Genomic DNA, 18,748 nt, shown 5'->3' on the forward strand with positions numbered 1-18,748 from the left:
AGAGGCTCTGTCCTCAGGTGTCCTCAGGTGTTGGCTGGAACAAACAGTAAAAATTTTTGGCAGCCTTTTCTCAGGCAGGCACTTTAAGTGGGGTGGTGTTAGAGTCATCTTAGGGAGGCAGCCTTGAGCTATTAGAAACTATGCTAATGGTTGTTCAAGTCTTTACAGGCCAAGGCTGAGGCCTAGTTGAGAAGAGGGCTCAGAGGAGACTGGCTAGAGTTTCATAAAGGAGAGAATCTTTTTTTTTTTTTTTGCGGTACGAGGGCCTCTCACCATTGCGGCCTCTCCTATTGCGGAGCACAGGCTCCCGACCCGCAGGCCCAGCGGCCATGGCTCACAGGCCCAGCCGCTCCGCGGCATGTGGGATCCTCCCGGACCGGGGCACGAACCCGTGTCCCCTGCATCGGCAGGCGGACTCTCAACCACTGCGCCACCAGGGAAGCCCATGAGAGAATCTTTGTCAGCTTCTTCAGCTTAGATGAAAGTGAAAAGAACATAATGCATCATCGTGTGATGAGACTATGAGCCAGGTGCTTCAAGAGCTTATGAGGTAGATACTCTTAATATTATCCCCATAAAAAGGTTGAGGAATCTAAGGCTCAGAAAGGTTAAATCACCTGCCCAAGGTCAGGCAGCCAGAGGTAGCAACTGGAACCTAGGTCTCACTGGTTCCAGAGTTCATAGGCCCATTCTATGCCTATAGGCTCTGACCACCCACAAATGCCCTTCCTGCCAGTGTCACTGGTCCAGACTATTGAGTCTGGATAAATGTGTGGTGCAGGGCAGTGGTTCTCAGCTCTGGCTGCTCAGTGGAATCACCTGGGGAGCTTTAAAAGTACTGATGCTTGGGTTCCACCCCCAGAAGTTCTGGTGCAATTGGTCTGGGGTGCAGCCTGGACACTGGGATTTTTAGAAGCTCCCAGGTGATCCCTATGAACAGCCAGGTTTGAGATTTGGATGATCACTGTGTGCTAGAAGCCTTCACAGTGATCATCCCATGTGATCCTTGCAAGAGGAAGGAAGGCAGGCAGGCAGGCAGGCGGCAATGACCATGTCCTGCTGATGAGGAAACAAGCTCAGAGAGGCTAAGGCTCATATAGTTAATAACATCTGGGGATGGAATCAGGTTTGTTGACCTCCAGCTCTGAGTTCTCTGCCAAAGGTTACTGCTCTTCAGAGGTCTATTTGAGAGGGAAAAAGCAATGTCTCCAAGAACAGAAATGAGCAGCTTAATTTCTCTTGCAAGTTAAAAGTCATTTCTCACCCCCACTGAACACGTGGAGGAGGGGATAGTACTTGCCTCAGCCACAGGACCCAAAACGAGGCCAAGGGATCCCAGACAGGTGAGCAGTGGCCAACCCTTCCTGACAGTGTACCATCGGCAGAAGTCAAGGCTGGGCCGGAGCAAGGCGGCCTGCAGTTCTCTGATAGCGCTGCTTCCCACGCCCACGTTCCTGTAGTGGGTGGTGATCCTTGCTACCAGGCACCTGCTGGGAGCTGGGCACAGCCGAAGGAAGTCAGGGACCCGTTACTGTACCAGGCAGTGAGGGTCCTGCTGCAGTCTCCAGAACCGCTCTCCCACCCCACCCCCATGCCCACTGCGCCCACGAGGCTGGTCCAACCTTAGTGGTTCGGAGGGGGCACTGCCCACCTTTGGGAGACCTGGTGGACGTCGCTGCTCACATCTAATGGGCGTCACTCCCCACATCTGGGGGACGTCAAGTGTTCCCAGTTGTGGGCAGTTGAGAGAGCACCGTCCACAGCTGGGGCCAGCAAAGCACCACTGTAAGTATCTGCAAGGGCTTAGGCTCACCTCAGCCTTGAAGATGCCCCGGGGGGCGCCAGCAGCTTCAGGAAATGGCCTCGGGAAATGCGACCCCAGCACGGTAGAGGGCCCCTACCCACTCCAAAACCCTCAAAAACGCAACAATCCGAGGCATGCCTCAGGGCGCATCCTGGACAGGACCAGAGGGCGGCCACACCCCCAGGGAGAGGCCGGGTGGGGACAGCGGGGCGCAGCCCTCCCAGTCCAACCCCCTCGGGGCAGGGTTCCCGCCGACGCTGCCCTTCAGGCCACCTGATCTTCGAGCCAGCCGGACCCACGGACCCACGCAAGGGAAAAGGGACGGCCCCGGGGAGGCCGTCGGAAGGCGCCCTCCACTCCAAAGCCGTCTTCCAAGCCCCCCAACATGGCCCGGGGCGGCAGTCAGAACTGGAGTTCCGGATACTCAGACTTCAGGCCGGAGGAACAGGCGACCGGGTGAGCCGGGGGGTCGCGCCGGGCCGGGGCGTCGGGGGTCCGGGCCGCTAACCCGCCACAGCGCCCCAGCTAGTCAGCTCCAGGCGCCGCCGGAACCTCCGCGAAGGTTCTGGGCCTTTGTGGCGTCACTGTCTCCTTGCGGAACCTTCCGCCGGCGCCGAATAAAACCCGCCGCGGAGGAGCCGGCGGCTCGAGTGCGGCGGTACTGGGAGAGGAGGGTATCCCGGCGCAGGCGGGAGGGAGCCCCGGGCGGCGGCGGCGGCGGCGGCGGCGGCGGCAGCCGTGACCGTGACCCGCGGGCGGGCGGCGGGGGTGGGGGCGCGGGCCAGGGGCCCAGTTGGGGCGTCCGGGGCGCGCTGACCGTCCTGCCCGCCCCGCCCCGCAGAGGAAAGATGGTGAAGGAGACCCAGTACTATGACATCCTGGGGGTGAAGCCCAGCGCCTCCCCGGAGGAGATCAAGAAGGCCTATCGGAAGCTGGCGCTCAAGTACCACCCGGACAAGAACCCGGATGAGGGCGAGAAGGTGCGGGCCGGGCTCGCGCGGGGCCCGCCGTCAATTATTTAGCCCGGAGCTCGGGGGCTGTGAATTATTGAAGGCGGCGGGGAACCCGAGCCGCGTTTGTTGGAGAGGCGGTCGCCAGGTGCCGCGCACCACGCCGCGGGGCCGGGCCGGGCCGGGCCGGGGCCGGGGGTGGTCCGAGGCGGAGCGGGCGCGGCGCGGTCAATTGGAGGGCGCTTCGCCGAGCCCCAGCCTCGCCGGGCTGGGCATCGGGGCTGGTGCCGGGGCCCGAGGCGCCGGGACCCCTCGTGAGCCCCCGCGCAGCCCATTCATTCCTCCCTTCGCTCCACAAGGGCTCCTCCGAACGCCGGGGAGGGCCGGGACTGAAACGTGGGGGCCCAGTTCTCCTAGGGTTTGCGGGCATTCCTGTCGGAAAGGCAGCCAGCAAGCCGGGAAACTGAGGCACACGCGACCAGAAGAAGTTGTGTACTTGCTGGGGACGACCGGGGTTGAATTATTTTTGTGCTCATATTCCCTGTTGATGCATAAGCCCTAGAGGTGAGTTTCTTTAATCTGAGTTAGTACCTTGGACAAACTCGGTGTCCTTCTTGAGAATGGCCGACTGGATTTGTTCTGTGTGCCTGTCTCCTGCCTGATCAAGGTTGTCAGACATTGAATAATCACCTTTTCTTTATTAAACAGGGACATGGAGATCTTTAACCTGACACATCATTTTATATGAACATTACAGGTTTCCTGTGACAAATGACCTGCAGTGGATCCTAAGTACCAATAATAATAGGCTGAAAAATGCTCTGCATCATAGTGGCCTAAATTAAACTTTTTCATCCAGCTCACAGGAAAAGAGTCAACCTGCTTGTTATGCCCAAGGAAGCTCATTACCCACCAGAATAGGTGATAAGAAAGATCAGGCATTGATCCTTGGGAAAGCTTATTGGCCTTCCCACTCCTCCTTTGACTTCTTGCCATTTTCTTTTAAAACTTGGGATATCCTAGATGGCTTTTGGGAGGTGGGGCTTTTGTGGTAACTGATAGCAATGACACCTGGGCCACTTTTGAAGCCATAGATTACCTGTCTAGCATTTAGATTCATGGAAACGACTGTAGTATCAAAATACCTGTCTGTGTTAGCTTTTCCAAGCTGGAGAAACCTGCCTAAAGAAGGTTGGCTGGGTGGCAACAGTGATAGGATATTTATATTTAGCCACAGGTGCCGAGTGTCGCTGTCACAAGTTTAAAATGCTTTCCTGGAAGACCATTTGTCTGTTACTCGTGTTCATTCTCATCTATATTTAGGTGGCTTACTGTAGCTTTTAAAGTCACTGGCTTTCTACGTGGTGTTGGTGATTCATAGATGTGCTCCCTAAATTCACTGTAGGCTGTTGCTGAGAGTAGCCTTTAAGGAGAGCGCACCCAGGCTTCTAATTTCACGTTTCAGAGGCGGCACGTGGGAAAGCCTTCTGACCCTGGTTCAGGTCAGATCTCATGGCACTCTCCAAGAGTAAGTCATGGCTGTGTGCCATTGGAGTGAGTCTGCTCTTGGTGTTCTGAAGCTTTCTTAAAATTGGACTTAACCTGTACTACATTTCTGTAGGTGTTGCCCTGCGTATACCTGCCTGAGCAGAGGTGGTTGATTTGTTTTAAACTAATATTTATTTATAGCCAGATACTGAATTAGTGTCACTTAAGTGAGGCTCTTGAAGTGTCTGGCGGGTCCCTTTCAGCTTAGAGGTGGGGGATTCTGTGATGTTCCAAGAATACTTTTCCCTTCCCACCTTCCATGAAGGGGATAAAACCCTTTAATTTAGTTCTCAGCTAAAACTTCTTCCGGCCTCTGACCATAGGCTGAACCACTGGCCTAGTCCTCATCCTAATTTAATTATGATTCCTTGTTTGCTACCTGTATTCCCTAGAAACGAAAGGGGTTGAGGAGACTGGGGACACAACTTATAGAAACTGCTGTAAAGTTCCCTAGAGAGGACTCATTCATTCATTCACTCACCAGATACCTCCTTTTTGGTCCTGCTGTGTGCTGGGCACACTGTGTAGGCCTTTTCTTTTTTGTGCAAGTTTGTGTGTAGTTCTTGTCCACTTTATCTGTTCATAGGTGGAACCTTTTTATTTTTTCCCCCCAAGTTTGTCACTGTATTAATGTCTCTTCAAAAACAGACTGAGCCAGTCCGTTCCCCCTTGCTCCAGGGCAACTGAGAAGGCTATTAGGGTGTTGGTCTTTGTTTTGTGGCCTGTTGTCCTGTGTTGCTAAGCATTGGGCGGCCGGTGTTTGTTGTCAGGTGTTCTGTATGGAGTCTCTACTTTTCTGAAAGACACACGGGCAGCGGGTCAGTAAGCGAGTCCCTTTCAGGGGCCGTGATAAGGGGTATGTTCTTGGCTATTAACTCCAGCCAGCTTTTGAGATGAGTTTGGTCTTTTGGCCAATTTTACTGTAACTTTTAGTTTGAATAATAGATTTTTAAGTTAAAAAATCATAAAAGAGAGCATAACAGTGCAGAAAATTTCAGAATATTGAGGAAAACCCACCAAGTACACATCACTCTAACTGCTGTCCCTGTGTTTATTTCCAGGCTTTCTCCAGGGTGACTGTACATGGTCATCCTGGCACATAGGGTTTTTTTTTCCTCACCACTGAATATTTTATAGTAATACTTTTCCCAGTTGCTACATAGTCTCCAAAGCCATTTTTCCAGCTGCGTAATAATCTTATTAAAGGAACTGTGGCAAATTATTACAGTCTGAAAGGTGAGTTGGTCAGAGTACTAGTCTCCAACTGTGAGATGGGTGGGGGTCAGGCAGGGACTGAATTAGACTCTGGAGTGCTGAGATCCCACCCCCACCCCCAGGGTAGTGGGAGCCCCGCCCCTTTGTGAGGTCTGGCCTCTGGTTGAATGCCCCAAGTGACAGGGCATTCCTTTTCCTTTTTAGATTAATCATCCATTCTGTTAAGTGCAAAAGTCTTTCAATTATCCAGAGTGTTTCTAATGGACATTTTCTTGAAGCATGTTTACCTAGTACAGACGGGCCCAGAGACACCCTGGGGGCAGCCTGGCCTGGTTGCTTTCTGATCTTCCTTACCGGGCACCTAATCCCTACACCTTATTTTCCTTCTGTGGAAAGGAGCAGTGGTGAACGATACCTACTTCTTTACAGAAATGGTGGGAGAATCAACGTACCAAAAGACCTAACTACCTTGAGTATGATTCTGATGTCTCTAAGACAGTTTTTTGAATTACCCAGTTGTTAGCTATTATTTATTAGCTATCATTTATTATTTATTAGTTACTTATTAGATCTCTATCGGGGATCTGTAGTACAAGAGAAAACCTAGTGTCTGTCAGTTTCCATATTTGTATATTCAAAGCACTTTTTTTTCCTGTATGTTCTGTATTTTTTTTTTTTCTTCCTAAACCATTCCCCTGGACGGCGAAGACCCTATCTCACTTATTCATTTCTCAATTCCCAGAATTGAGCCATTCACATAACAAGTATTTACCAGGTACCTTCTACAGGCCAGACAGTGTTCTAGGTTTGGGGATATGGCAGTGGACAAAGCTGACCTAACCACCTGTCCTCATGGAGCTGACATTGCAGTGGGGACACCATCCCAGCAGTGAGTGCTCTGGTATTGGGGAACAGCAAGGAGGCCGATGGCGCACGAGCAGAATTGCGGGGAGCTGGAGGCAAAGGTGTCAGTTTGGGCTTGTAGACCAGAACTGGCTTTTACTCCAAGTGAGTCGGGCCCCTTGGAGGGCTTGGGGCAGAGGACTGACGTGATTCGCTGGCAAGTTCTGGCTGCTGTGTGGAGAACAGACTGAAAGCTGAGGTGAAGGCGGAAGATGGGAGTCCAGTGAGGAGGTCACTGTGGCTATCCAGGCCAATGAGGGTGTCCTCCGCCAGGGCGGGCATGGTGGTGGTAGTGGTGAGAAGGGATGGATTTTGGATATTTTATATAGTGTTTTGATTTTATGTTAAAAACTTCCATATATCTGCAGAAAAGGTGAGAGTGGTACAACGAACACCTGCCTTTCTTTCACCTACCTTCACTGATTATAAATAGGTCACTACATTTGCTTTCCCTGTATTATTCTTATTTGCTAAAGCTTTTGAGGGTAAGTTGCATACATCATAACCTTTCAGCCCTAAATGTTTATCTTTGGGAAAACAACATCCTTGTACATAACCACAATACATTTATCAAATTTAAGAAGTTTAACATTGAGAAAAAAATTACCATTTTTCCCGTTGTTCCAGTGTCCTTTGTAGCAATGTTTTCCCCAGCGCAAGATCCAGTCCAGGATCCAATCCAGGGTCACACACTGCATTTAGTTTTCCTGTCTTTTAGTTCTGCAGAATATACTTCAGTTTGGGTTTTCTGATTCTTTTCTTACAGTTGGATTCCAGGATACATTTTTGGCAGGCATGTGACGCATGGGGTGTTCTGTCTTAGGGCACTGGAGATGGACATTTGAAGGTAGCACCAGAAGGATTTGTTGACAGATGAGATGTGAGCGAAAGGAAATGAGCTTTTGGAATTGCCAATAAGTGAGCTATGGGGGAGACTATGGGAGGGGCAGGACTTTGGCGGGGGGAGATCAGGACAGATTTGTGCACAGTGTCTGCAGCCTGCATGCGGATGGATGCTCACAGGATGTCTGTAGTTGGATTTTATGCTAGTAACCTAGGAAAGCAGCCCTCCTGGGCTTTATCCAGTTGTAGGTTAAGCCCTGGCCTGGTCTCACTACATCTTAGCTCCACTCTACTTCTTCCTGTCTGGTGCAGCCTGAGGAGGGAGAAACTCCTTCTTACTGCTCTGTATCCTTATTCTCTGCTGTGGCCCTGCCTCTCATCCCTTAGTAATGTTTGCCCTATGTATCCCACTCTACAAAGGGATTAAATGGAAAAGTCAGGTTTCAGATAACTTATAGACCTGCTAGTTTGGGGGGTTGGGTATAGAATCCCTCTGTCATTGCATTTATGTGGTGGGTTTGCTTCATGAACAACTCAAACCTTCTCTTTTTAATCTCTCTTTTTTTCTTTTGAAGTTTAAGCTCATATCCCAGGCATATGAAGTGCTTTCAGATCCAAAGAAAAGGGACATTTATGACCAGGGCGGCGAACAGGCAATTAAGGAAGGAGGCTCAGGCAGCCCCAGCTTCTCTTCCCCCATGGACATCTTTGACATGTTCTTTGGTGGCGGAGGACGGATGGCTAGAGAGAGAAGAGGTAACTGCTTTGAAAGACATTAAGCAAGTTTTATAGTTTCCAAATTGTACGTGTTGCTGGAATCAGGACGGATCATGCCTTAAAAGGGTGCCGTTGTCATGTTTGGGGATCATTAGCTTTAGTTCATCGCTTGTTTAGTCTACCTGGAATCTCTTAGTGCATTTAGCAATTAATTGCCTGACACCTTCCCAACACCACATATAAAGGAGCAAATGGGGAATTCCCTGGTGATCCAGGGGCTAGGACTCGGTGCTTTCCCTGCTGGGGCCTGTGTTCAGTCCCCGGTCAGGGAACTAAGATCCTGCAAATGGTGTGCCCCCTCTCCCACCGCAAAAAAAGGAGCAAATGGCGGTGAGGAGAAAGGAGGAAGTTCAAGTTCATCTTGCCCTCTTTTTCTCTCTTGTTGGGGTCAGGTTCCATTTATGTTCCTCAGGGACATAAACGGCACCTCCTGTGGTTTTAGTGATGCCTCTGCCGAGCGCGCTCGCCTCCCCTCCTGCACGCTTCCTCCCGTGCCTCCTGACTTGGGCCGGGGCCCGCGGGCTCTATTTCTGGCTGGTGCTCTGCCGTGTGCAGTGTGGCCTCATTTTCTCAGCCTGCTCAGGAGATTTTCTAGGTAACAAAATTTACCCCTTGATGTTTGAACATCTTTGTAAAAGAAACTACTTTGCCCCTCTCTTCAGAATGCATTAGGTCTAGCAGCTTCATCCCCAGAGGTGAATTGAGAGACTTAGCTGTTGGTGAAATGGCCCCAGGCCCCTGTTTTTGAGTTCTGGTTTTGTTCTTCCTAATTTTTCTACCTCTTACCTCCTGCCAGGCTCTGGACTGTCACCTCTGTTACCAGTGGTCTCTAATAGCCCCCTTCCCCTGTCCTGCTTACGGCTGATACTCTGCTTTGGACCTCAAAACCAGATAGATAACCAAGCTTATTAAAATCCTGGGTGAAATCAAAATAAGCTCTGCATTGAGGTTTAAGAAGGGTGGTTTGAGGTCAACAAGAGGCCCCTGGATAAATAAGGCTGTACTTGTTCTCACATTATAATTGACTTTGAGCTTTGAAAAGCTTGGCTGTCAATTCTGTGAATACAGTGTGCTGAAAATCACGAAGTGTTTATTAGGGAAAAATCCTTACCCTGTTTTCTGGGTATGTTGCCTGCTCATATAATTGACAGTTTGGATGTGATTAAAACATTGGGTATCCTCTTGCCTAGCTCTCTCACTGTCTTGAGATGAACAACTTCACGCCCTTAATTAAGTCATCTCTCAAAGTTGACAGCCAATAAACAAGGACAGCATCTTGGTGACCGCGAGAGCCCTATGGGCAGCAGAGAGGGACCTGATGCTGTGGGTCCTGACAGGCTGGTATGGTGCCAGAGCAGACAGACTCCCACCCTGAAGATGAAAGGCCCACTGTCCTGGATGTGCGGACAAGATTTCCACAGATGAAAGAGTTCCCACTTGGCCACAAGACATAGAAGGGCTCAAAAAGTAAAGGACGTTATGTTCAATGAAGAGTTTCAGTTAAAGGTCCAGAGACTGACTTTGTGCATCATCTATAAGGAAAGGGCTCCTTTCATGGGGAGAAACTAGTTAACCAATCTCATTGGTTAACATTGCCTTGGGTTTCCTCATTGATCTCTCATTCTCAGATTTGTTTTAGAAAATAAAGATGAAAGTCTTTGACATCTATAAATGATTGAATAATTAGCTCATAGCTAGAAAGGGTATTAGTTCTCATACTGGCAAAGGGCCAGAAGGATGGGCCAGGTGTAACAGAAGCAAGCATTGCTTCCCACAGGGAAGGGAATGAATGACACAGGCACAGTTTGAGACTTCGTACCACTAAAGGTCATATGGGTAGTATTTAATACAGAGGTATATTTAATACAGTATTACTAATTGGTCTTTTTTTTTCCCTCGGTAAGGCAAGAATGTTGTACATCAGTTGTCTGTAACTCTTGAAGATTTATATAATGGAGTCACAAAGAAATTGGCTCTCCAGAAAAATGTAATTTGTGAGAAATGTGAAGGTAAGAATTAATTTCTGAATGAGTCTCATAGTTCTGGTCCCTTAGATCTGGAAACAATTCTTACTGATTTACAATTCAAAGAAAACTAATTTATCTTTTTAAATGTGAAGGTCAGAGATTGCAAACAGGTAGCCTGAGGGCCAAATCCATTTCATTTGGCCCTGTACATTTTTTATTTGTACTGCACATTTATTTAATATGTTGACAATTATTTTAAAAATATAAAAATCAAGAATGGTTGACCCAACCTAGGGGTCGGCAGACTTTTGCTGTAAAGGGCCAGATGCTAGGTATTTCTGGGCTTCGTGAGCCATGCAGTCCCTGTCGTAACTATTCAACTCTTATTGCAAAAGGAGCCATAAACCGTAAACAAGCAGATGACATACCTGTCCTTCCAATAAAGCTTTATTTACAAAACCAGGCAGCTGGCCATAGTTTGCTGTCCTTGATTTAAATGTAAATGTAATTAATGTAATTTTAAAAAATCTGATTTTTCAAGAAAAGTCAGATCTGGTGACTTGGTCACACATTGTCCCACAGAGAAGTGGCTGGGCTGGGTAGCCACCCTTGTGGACAGGGCTGTTTTCTCCAGTCTCCACTGGTCACACGTAGGCACGTGTGTTCTTCCACCCTGGGGTGGAAGAAAACACATTCTGTGAAGTTAAAGCAATGAATTTATCTTGGTATAGCCAAAACCACAAATGTTTGTGCTTACACGTTAACATCTGGATATTGTCTGCTTGGCTAGAATCATCCAGACTCTTCCACATGGCTTTTCATGATTGTAAATAGTCAGAATTCAAACCCCAGTGTCCAATTTCATGGCTCATTATCCTTCTGTGGTGGCACCCAGCAGAGACGCTTCTAAGGGAAGAGCACAGCCTTGTTCCTGTCTCCCCACAGGCGTTGGTGGGAAGAAGGGATCTGTGGAGAAGTGCCCAGTGTGCAAGGGGCGAGGGATGCAGATTCACATCCAGCAGATAGGGCCGGGCATGGTGCAGCAGATCCAGACCGTGTGCATCGAGTGCAAGGGCCAGGGCGAGCGCATCAACCCCAAGGACCGCTGTGAAAGCTGCAGTGGTGCCAAGGTCATCCGAGAGAAGAAGATGATCGAGGTGCACGTGGAGAAAGGTGAGGCTGCGCAGCACTAGCGCCCCACGCTGGTGGACATGCCTCTCAGGTGCTGATTGTGGGGCACAAGGGTTAGGTATCTGGGAAATGAGACACAGCACAACTGGTATTTAAATGCCGTTAGAGTGTGCCGTCAGTTCCTCCAATTCCCAGGGCATCTTCCATTGACCCTCCCTGGCTTTATTTCCATCTGAGTCACCTGCCAAAGTTTTCTTGCTTACAAAACCTCTTTGTAAGGTTTTCCAATGCCCTGGATTGGAAACCTTGATTTTGGTTAACTGCCCTCTCTTGCCCTTCTCAAACCATTACTTTAGAGTCACTGGGAGTGTTATTCCTAATGGCTTTTGTCGCTCACTGGCCGTAAAAGCTTATCTAAGTCTTCGTAGCTGTATGTCCCTTTTCTCCACACATTTCCCCTCTGTTGCAGCAGATTCTCCCAAATCCAGCACCTTCCTCCTGCTGTTCATTTTGCCTGGGGCCATTATTTTAGGGTCTTTTCCCCTCTTAGTTGTTCCCCCTGATCATTCTGTGGCTTCCTAATCCAGCAAATGTATTTAGGTGAGAGACCAAAGTACACAGATCAACACCCAAACCAGCACACATATGGAGGGACTGAACACTGTGCCTGTGTGCACAGAGACTTATTAGAAGGTCCCCAGAGCCCAGTGCTGCTTGTGCGTCAAGAAGCAGGCGGTGACCTTCTGCTCACAGTGCACTGTCAGCTGTAGCATCGCATGGCCAGGAGGGCGGGGAGTGCGTGGTGAACTTGCGATATGGCGGCCTCGTTTCCCACTCTCCCTGCTGCACACTTGGCTGAGGACCCTCGTTATGCCGAGGCGGGTGAGGCCTCTCGGTCAGTGGTAATCCCAGCCCCAGGCCTGCACGAGGTTGGGAGGTTTGATGAATAAAGAACCCCCAAAGGGCTCTCTGTGAGCCTTCCTCAAAAGCTTTGTCAGAAGTATGGTTTTTAAGAGAAGTGGCTAATCAGAAGGGGATGATGTTTCATAGGTATGAAAGATGGGCAAAAGATACTGTTTCATGGAGAAGGAGATCAGGAGCCTGAGCTGGAGCCTGGTGATGTCATAATTGTGCTTGATCAGAAGGATCATAGTGTCTTTCAGAGACGAGGCCATGACTTGATCATGAAAATGAAAATTCAGCTTTCTGAAGCCCTTTGTGGCTTCAAGAAGATGATAAAAACACTGGATGATCGAGTCCTTATTATTACATCCAAATCAGGTAATGTTTCAGATGTGTTTCGCTGTAGTTCTTCTGTATGTTTGGCATAATGATGCTGGCAGCTCAGCCTGGTTTCACATTCAAGGTTGACTTCTGTTGCACAAGTTACTGTGACTTGATTTTCTCTAAATTTAAAGTGATCACTAGGGGCTTTTGAGAATTTTATGAATTTCTTTTATAATCTCCACGAAAAAAATTCAGTTTTGGGGAAAGAGCCTCAAAAAAGGAATCTTGGGGATCTAAATTTCTACCTGGAACCTGCCAATTTAACTTAAATTTTTTTTTTAATTAACTTTTTTTTTTTTTTTTTTGCGGTACACAGGCCTCTCACTGTTGTGGCCTCTCCCATTGCGGAGCACAGGCTCCAGACGCGCAGGCTTAGTGGCCATGGCTCACGGGCCCAGCCGCTCTGCGGCATGTGGGATCTTCCCAGACCGGGGCACGAACCCGTGTCCCCTGCATCGGCAGGCGGACTCTCAACCACTGCGCCACCAGGGAAGCCCTAAAAATTAACTTTTGTATAATAAAACACAGCTGATAATAGGTGGTGTTTTTCTATCAAATGGTGATCTGTGCTGATTCATTCATGTTTCTCTAGCCTCTGTGTTGTTGATTACATGTGAGAGACATTTTAAAATAGAATTTTCCTGAAAAAAAAAAAGACATCGCCTGCCAGCTTATCCTTGGCGGCTTCTAGAGAACTGCCCGTCTGCACACAGGCACAGGAGCTTGAGGGAGCTGCCTCTGGACCCAAAGGGTTCTCAAAGGCCTGAGAGCTCAGCCTGCCAGCACGTGTATAGATGCCAGGCTCCCAGCTCCCAGGAGGGCTAGTGTTCACTGCAGTTGAGTCCATGTGGGCCCCAGAGGACTTGCCTGGAAGGGGCTGTGAGGAGGCCAGGCAAATTGGAGAAGGGAGAGAGGCCAGGCTGGGGCCCTCGACTTGAAGCTGCCTCCGAATAGCACTTCAGGTCAGTTGTCCATGTCAAAGAATGTCTGGACAGGTGTGGTGGTGGCTGAGCCACCCAGACATCTGTGACCCCATCACTGGCCGTGAGCAGTGCCGCTCTGGTCCCCTCGCTGGCCACAGGGTTAGGGAGTGACTTCTGTGGGTATCTGAGGTTTAGGCTAGAGGGGTAGGCTCAGAGCTGGGGTGGGAGGTAACCAGCCAATAAGCCTGTCCGAGGGCAGTGTAATTAAGACCCTGAAGTCCAGTGGAGTGAGCCACCTTGCCTCCCTAGCCTCCATCCAGGGCTTTCCTGCCTCTGTGTCCATTTCTCTCTTCCCCTTTCTGGCCTGTTCTCTTTCTCTGCCACTTTCCTCTTTGGCTTTTTCTGTTTCCTCTTTTCTGGGTATAAGTGAAACGGAATTATATATCCAAGTCTTGATCAGAGGTTTGTTTTGGGGTTTTTTGCTTTTGTTTTTTACTTTTTATTTGGAAACAATTTCAAACTAACAAAAAGTTGTAAAAATAAAAACAGTATGAAGACCACACATATATGATTTGCCTGTTGTTAAAAATTTACCCTGATTTTTCTTTTCTGTGTTTGTCTATAGATATACTTACGGATTGGGGGAAAGCACTGCAGTATAATGAAAATATGTATGAAAATTTTAAATACAGCACCTTCCTTTAGATTCCAATCTGTAAGCCTCCCAATGTACCCAATTCCTCCCCTCACTTCTGTAGGAAAGTTTGGGGATCATAGTTCACACAAAGCCCTAGGCCACAGGCTGTGAGAGGGTGTGTGCCCAAGACCCCTGGTATCATGTCCAAGACCCCCTAACATTGTCTCAGACCTGATTCCAGCCCTTCGGGGAGCATGAGCTGGGCAGCATCTTTGGGGTGCTGTGTAACTTCTTTGCGAAAGCTCGTCCTTGGCCGAGCTCCCTGGAGCAGGGGCCCCTGCCATGGGATTGGAGCCCAGTGTTCCTTGCTGCCTCCCAGCTGATCCCAGCCACAGGGAAACTGGGAGCCAAGGACGAAAGAGAGGAAGTGAGCCCCAGAGGGAAGGAAGTCGTAAACCCTGAGAAACCTGTTTCCTTGCTTACTTATAAGGAAGGGCAGGGTGTCCAGAAAACCTTCTGCTGGAGATTTCTCCTGTGCTTTTTCTTTTTGCTCATTTATCTTTTTTGAGTCCTTTTCTTTCACCTCTTCTTTTCTTGTTTTGGCTTCTCTTTCCTTCATTTCGTCTTCTGCTACTGAAGTGCCTTCCTCGCCAGAGGCCTTTAGGCTGTCTGAGCATGGCTGAGAATCAGGAGATTAAAGAAAAAAGTGCCTTAAGAGCTTCACCAGGGTGTGATCCCCCTGACTGAAGGCAGATATGTACCTCACGGAAGGGCTGACTCATCATCTCTTTCCTTCTCTTACACGTGGTTGTCCATGCTTGGTCCCACGGTTTCCCTGCCCCCCAGTGAGTTAGAAGGAGAAGCCTGAGGAGTTGTGCTGAGAGCAACAAGAAGTGTGACACCTGACAGGAGCAAAGAGACAGAAAAGCTATTAAAAACAAAGCAAAGACCATAACAAGCCCAGCAGCCTGGGGCCGTTTAGCTAATGGGCTCCTCCTGCAGTCAGCAGCTCTGAGGGCCACATGTGAGTCACAGCCCTGCACTGAATGACCCCCAAGCAGAGAGTCCTCCACACCCTTTATTTTAAAAACCCCCATGAGATACTTTAAAAGGTTTCCTCTTGGGGCTTCCCTGGTGGTGCAGTGGTTGGGAGTCCGCCTGCTGATGCCGGGGACACGGGTTCGTGCCCCAGTCTGGGAGGATCCCACATGCCGCAGAGCGGCTGGGCCCGTGAGCCATGGCCGCTGAGCCTGCATGTCCGGAGCCTGTGCTCCGCAACGGGAGAGGCCACAACAGTGAGAGGCCTGCGTACTGCACAAAAAAAAAAAAAAAAAAGATTTCCTCTTGAGAGAGTTCATCCAGGGGAGTGGGATGCTGAATAAATGAGTGTTTGGGCTCCCCCCAACCATTTTTTCTGAACATTTCTTTCTTTGTCCATTTTCATTACTGAGCCGAAGAGCATACTTTTTTAAGAGACCCTTTTATCACTTTTCTTTTCATGTTTGGAAGGAAATGATACTTTTAGATTTGGGGGTGAACCAAGAGCTCTGGGGAGACTAAACTCCCATGATGCCTTTTGAAAAAGTGTAGAATGTAAGATCCAGCAAGTGCAAGCCAGACCAGCTCCAGCCCACCAGCTCATGGAGACTGCCTGTGGCCAGAGCCACCTACCCAGAAGGCTGGCTCTCCTGCCAGGTGGGATCTGGCTGGACTCTTTGAGGCCCATTCCTGCTCCAAGCTCTGCTTGAGTCTCTGAGGAGCAGACGCTCCTCCCACTCATGGGAAGGTTGTAGTGACAGCCTGACGCAAGAGGCAGGCTGACAGGTATCACCCCTGTTTACCCAGACTGAGTGTTGACTCCCAGTTCACTTTTTTAAACCAACCTTATGATGAAGGCTTCAGCCCGCTCCTCCTTGTATACACTGCAGGAGCCCAGTGTGTGGGTCAGAGAGGGTTCCACTCCCGCCCCCCTCCCTCTCATCCCCCTCACCCAGCCGGTTCCTCTGACAGGCATCATTCTGGTCGGGACCAGCTTTTTAGTCAGATGCCCCATGACCCCTGCCTTTGCCTGCTGCTGTGGGGGTGATGGTGTCTGCCCCAGGCTCTCCCAACACAGGGACTGACCTCTCCAGGCTGCCCTCCATCTTCCTGTTTCATAAGTAAACCTTCTCTGCGGCAGGTGAGGTGGTAAAGCACGGGGACCTGAAATGTGTGCGTAATGAAGGAATGCCAATCTACAAAGCACCCCTGGAGAAAGGGACTCTGATCATACAGTTTTTAGTAAGTGCATGTGTTTTATTCTCATGGCACATATATTAAATGCCTTAATTGGGAAGGGAAGCAACAACTGCTCTTTCCCACCTCACCCTTTACAGGTTATTTTTCCTGAAAAACACTGGCTGTCTCCAGACAACCTTCCCCAGCTGGAAGCTCTGCTCCCTCCTCGACAGAAAGTCAGGATTACAGATGACATGGATCAGGTGGAGCTGATGGAGTTTAATCCCAATGAGCAGAACTGGCGCCAGCACAGGGAGGCCTATGAGGAGGATGATGACGGGCCCCGGGCCGGAGTGCAGTGCCAGACGGCATGATGTGGCCCGGTGCAGCGTGGCCCGGCTGGACTAGCACATGATGAATGTAAAGTTGGCCCAATGAAAATGGCATCGCTTTAATGGCCTCGTGTTTGGGGTGTCCTGTGTATGTGTTCAGCATTCTCAACTGCTGAGTGTCTTTTTGGTTTTTCTTTTGTTTTTCTTTTGGTTGTAACTTAAGTTATAGCTTAATTTATATTTAAGTGTTTTAAGTGTAAATCACTCTAGTCTGCATATGGAATCTATTTACATTTTCAGGATATTTTTGAGATGCCAGTGACCGCACGGACACTTCGTACTTCTAGTGGCTTTGCCATAGTTCAGTTCCACCAATAAAGCACAGCCCAGACAACAGCACTCAGCCCCCTAGCAGACCTTCAGGCATGAAGTGGGCGACCTGACCTGGCCCACGTCTACCTCTGCGGTTTCTTTCCCTCCCCACCTCCCTCATAATGGCAAAGTTACTGAGGGCATGATCTCAGGGCTGCTCATGTGACATTTCTGAATCTAGATTCTAGATGCTTCTAAAGAATAAAAGCACATCTGTGGGTTGGGCTTGGCTGCAGTGCCTGGTTCGCGCTGAGTGGGCTGCAGGGCCAACTTGGTTCCTACTGTCCTGTGCCCTTGAATGCTTGGAATGGAGTGTGAGTGTGTCTGATCATCTCTCTTGGAAGCTTCCTGAACCTTCCAGGCCTTGCGGTGAGGACAAACCAGTGTTTTAAATGAAACGCTGATAAAACTGTCTGCCTGCTCCCCCCGCACCTTGTTTTTTTGTTGTTTTATTTTCTGTTGACAGCCTTTGCAGTGCTCTCCCACCAAAGTGCTTACTTGTGAAGATAACAAAACCATCCATGTCCGCAGCAGCCTCAGTGCAAGGGAATCCACGGGAGACGCTGGTGGTTCAGCCCCGTGGCACAGCCAGCTTCCCTGTCTGACCAGTGATCCTAGATGACTTGAGGGTCTGGAAAGGCAGAGGACATCTCAGTGTTTTCCACCTCATTCTCCCAGATTGAACTCCCTTCCAAAGGATGGTTCCTCTCCTTGCACAGCCATATCACAAAGGGCTTCCTGCTCAAGGGATAATGTTTTAGTGAGAACTGAAGTTCTCCTCTGGACTGCAGTCTGTATGGACTACCACTATAAATGATAACTTGTTGGGAGGGATATTATTTATTAACTCCTGGCAGGTAGACTACAATTTAAATTTAGGGTTACCTCAACCTTTAGCCATTACTGCTCCTTTCCTTCCCACAACAGTCGTCATGAAGGAAAACTCCTGCCTTCTAAGCTGCTGGGTTAAAGCAGAGGCCACTTTTCAGATCCACCCTTATTGGTTATACAGTATCTGAGAGTTTGACTCAGACCAGGGACCTCCCCAGGAGGGCCAAAGGGTAGATGAGACCCATGGCAGGTAGGTCCAGCGGATGGACCAGGCTCCAGCTGGCTAGTGGGTGGGCATAATTTGCTCAAAATAGGTATAGAAAGAGCCCACCTGTCCCACTTTGACCTTTAGTCAGGAAAGACATAAAACCTATTCTTCCAACTAAGCCTATATGAAAATCAGTTGACGAATGGACCACAACTCCAGGGTGTTTTGTTTCTGTGCTGTGACTGCCTAATAAATTATTGCTAGAAAACTGTCTGGTTGATGATGAGGCAAAATTACATTCAGCTCCTTGTCACAAAGCGAATTTGGAGGGTGTTGCTTAAAATTTATTCCACCTGTATATTTGTCACTTTAAAATTAAAATTGAGCTGGTATGACAGATGGTTTTGTTTGTTTGTTTTTTAATTTTCTTGAGCTCCAATGACCAGTGCTAACTGCCAGTTTGCCTCATATTGGTTGATATACGGAATGAAGTTTCCACTCTCACGGAGCTTATATTTTGGGGGTGGGGATAAATACAAACATCATGCAATGATGACTGCAGTGAAGAAAGAGTAATGGGAAAGGGACCAGGGGAAGGCCTCTACTGGGAGCTGACCCCTGAGCAGCTACCTGAAAGCAGTGAGACCTCTAAAGGTCTGAGGAAGAAACATTCTAGGCAGAGGAAATGGCCAGGGCTATGTGGTTACAGGAGGGTGAACAAGGCAAAGAGGCAGGAGAGAGAAGCGAGGGGCTACCTAAAGAGTATGGGCTTGATTCTAAGGGTTATGGGGAGTTTGGAAGAA

At 49.0% G+C, this 18,748-nt stretch overlaps 1 protein-coding gene across 6 annotated transcripts; it reads left to right on the top strand.

Moving 5' to 3' along the window:
- Nucleotides 1–1,990: 1,990 nt before the first annotated feature.
- On the top strand, nt 1,991–18,331 carry DNAJA4 (DnaJ heat shock protein family (Hsp40) member A4). 6 transcript variants are annotated; one of them, XM_060096937.1, is made up of 8 exons: nt 2,092–2,260; nt 2,646–2,784; nt 7,839–8,019; nt 9,945–10,049; nt 10,953–11,180; nt 12,189–12,419; nt 16,165–16,265; nt 16,361–18,331. In XM_060096937.1, the coding sequence occupies exons 1-8, from the start codon at nt 2,190–2,192 to the stop codon at nt 16,574–16,576; spliced, it is 1,272 nt and encodes a 423-aa protein (XP_059952920.1). In that variant the 5' UTR covers nt 2,092–2,189; the 3' UTR covers nt 16,577–18,331. The 6 variants fall into 6 exon arrangements, with proteins under 6 accessions (XP_059952924.1, XP_059952920.1, XP_059952922.1 ...); XM_060096939.1 differs by lacking the exon at nt 2,092–2,260 and adding an exon at nt 2,424–2,462; XM_060096938.1 differs by lacking the exon at nt 2,092–2,260 and adding an exon at nt 2,444–2,478.
- Nucleotides 18,332–18,748: the final 417 nt, after the last annotated feature.

The sequence above is a fragment of the Mesoplodon densirostris genome, chromosome 4 (assembly GCF_025265405.1).
Source record: "Mesoplodon densirostris isolate mMesDen1 chromosome 4, mMesDen1 primary haplotype, whole genome shotgun sequence".
NCBI classification, from domain to species: domain Eukaryota; kingdom Metazoa; phylum Chordata; class Mammalia; order Artiodactyla; family Ziphiidae; genus Mesoplodon; species Mesoplodon densirostris.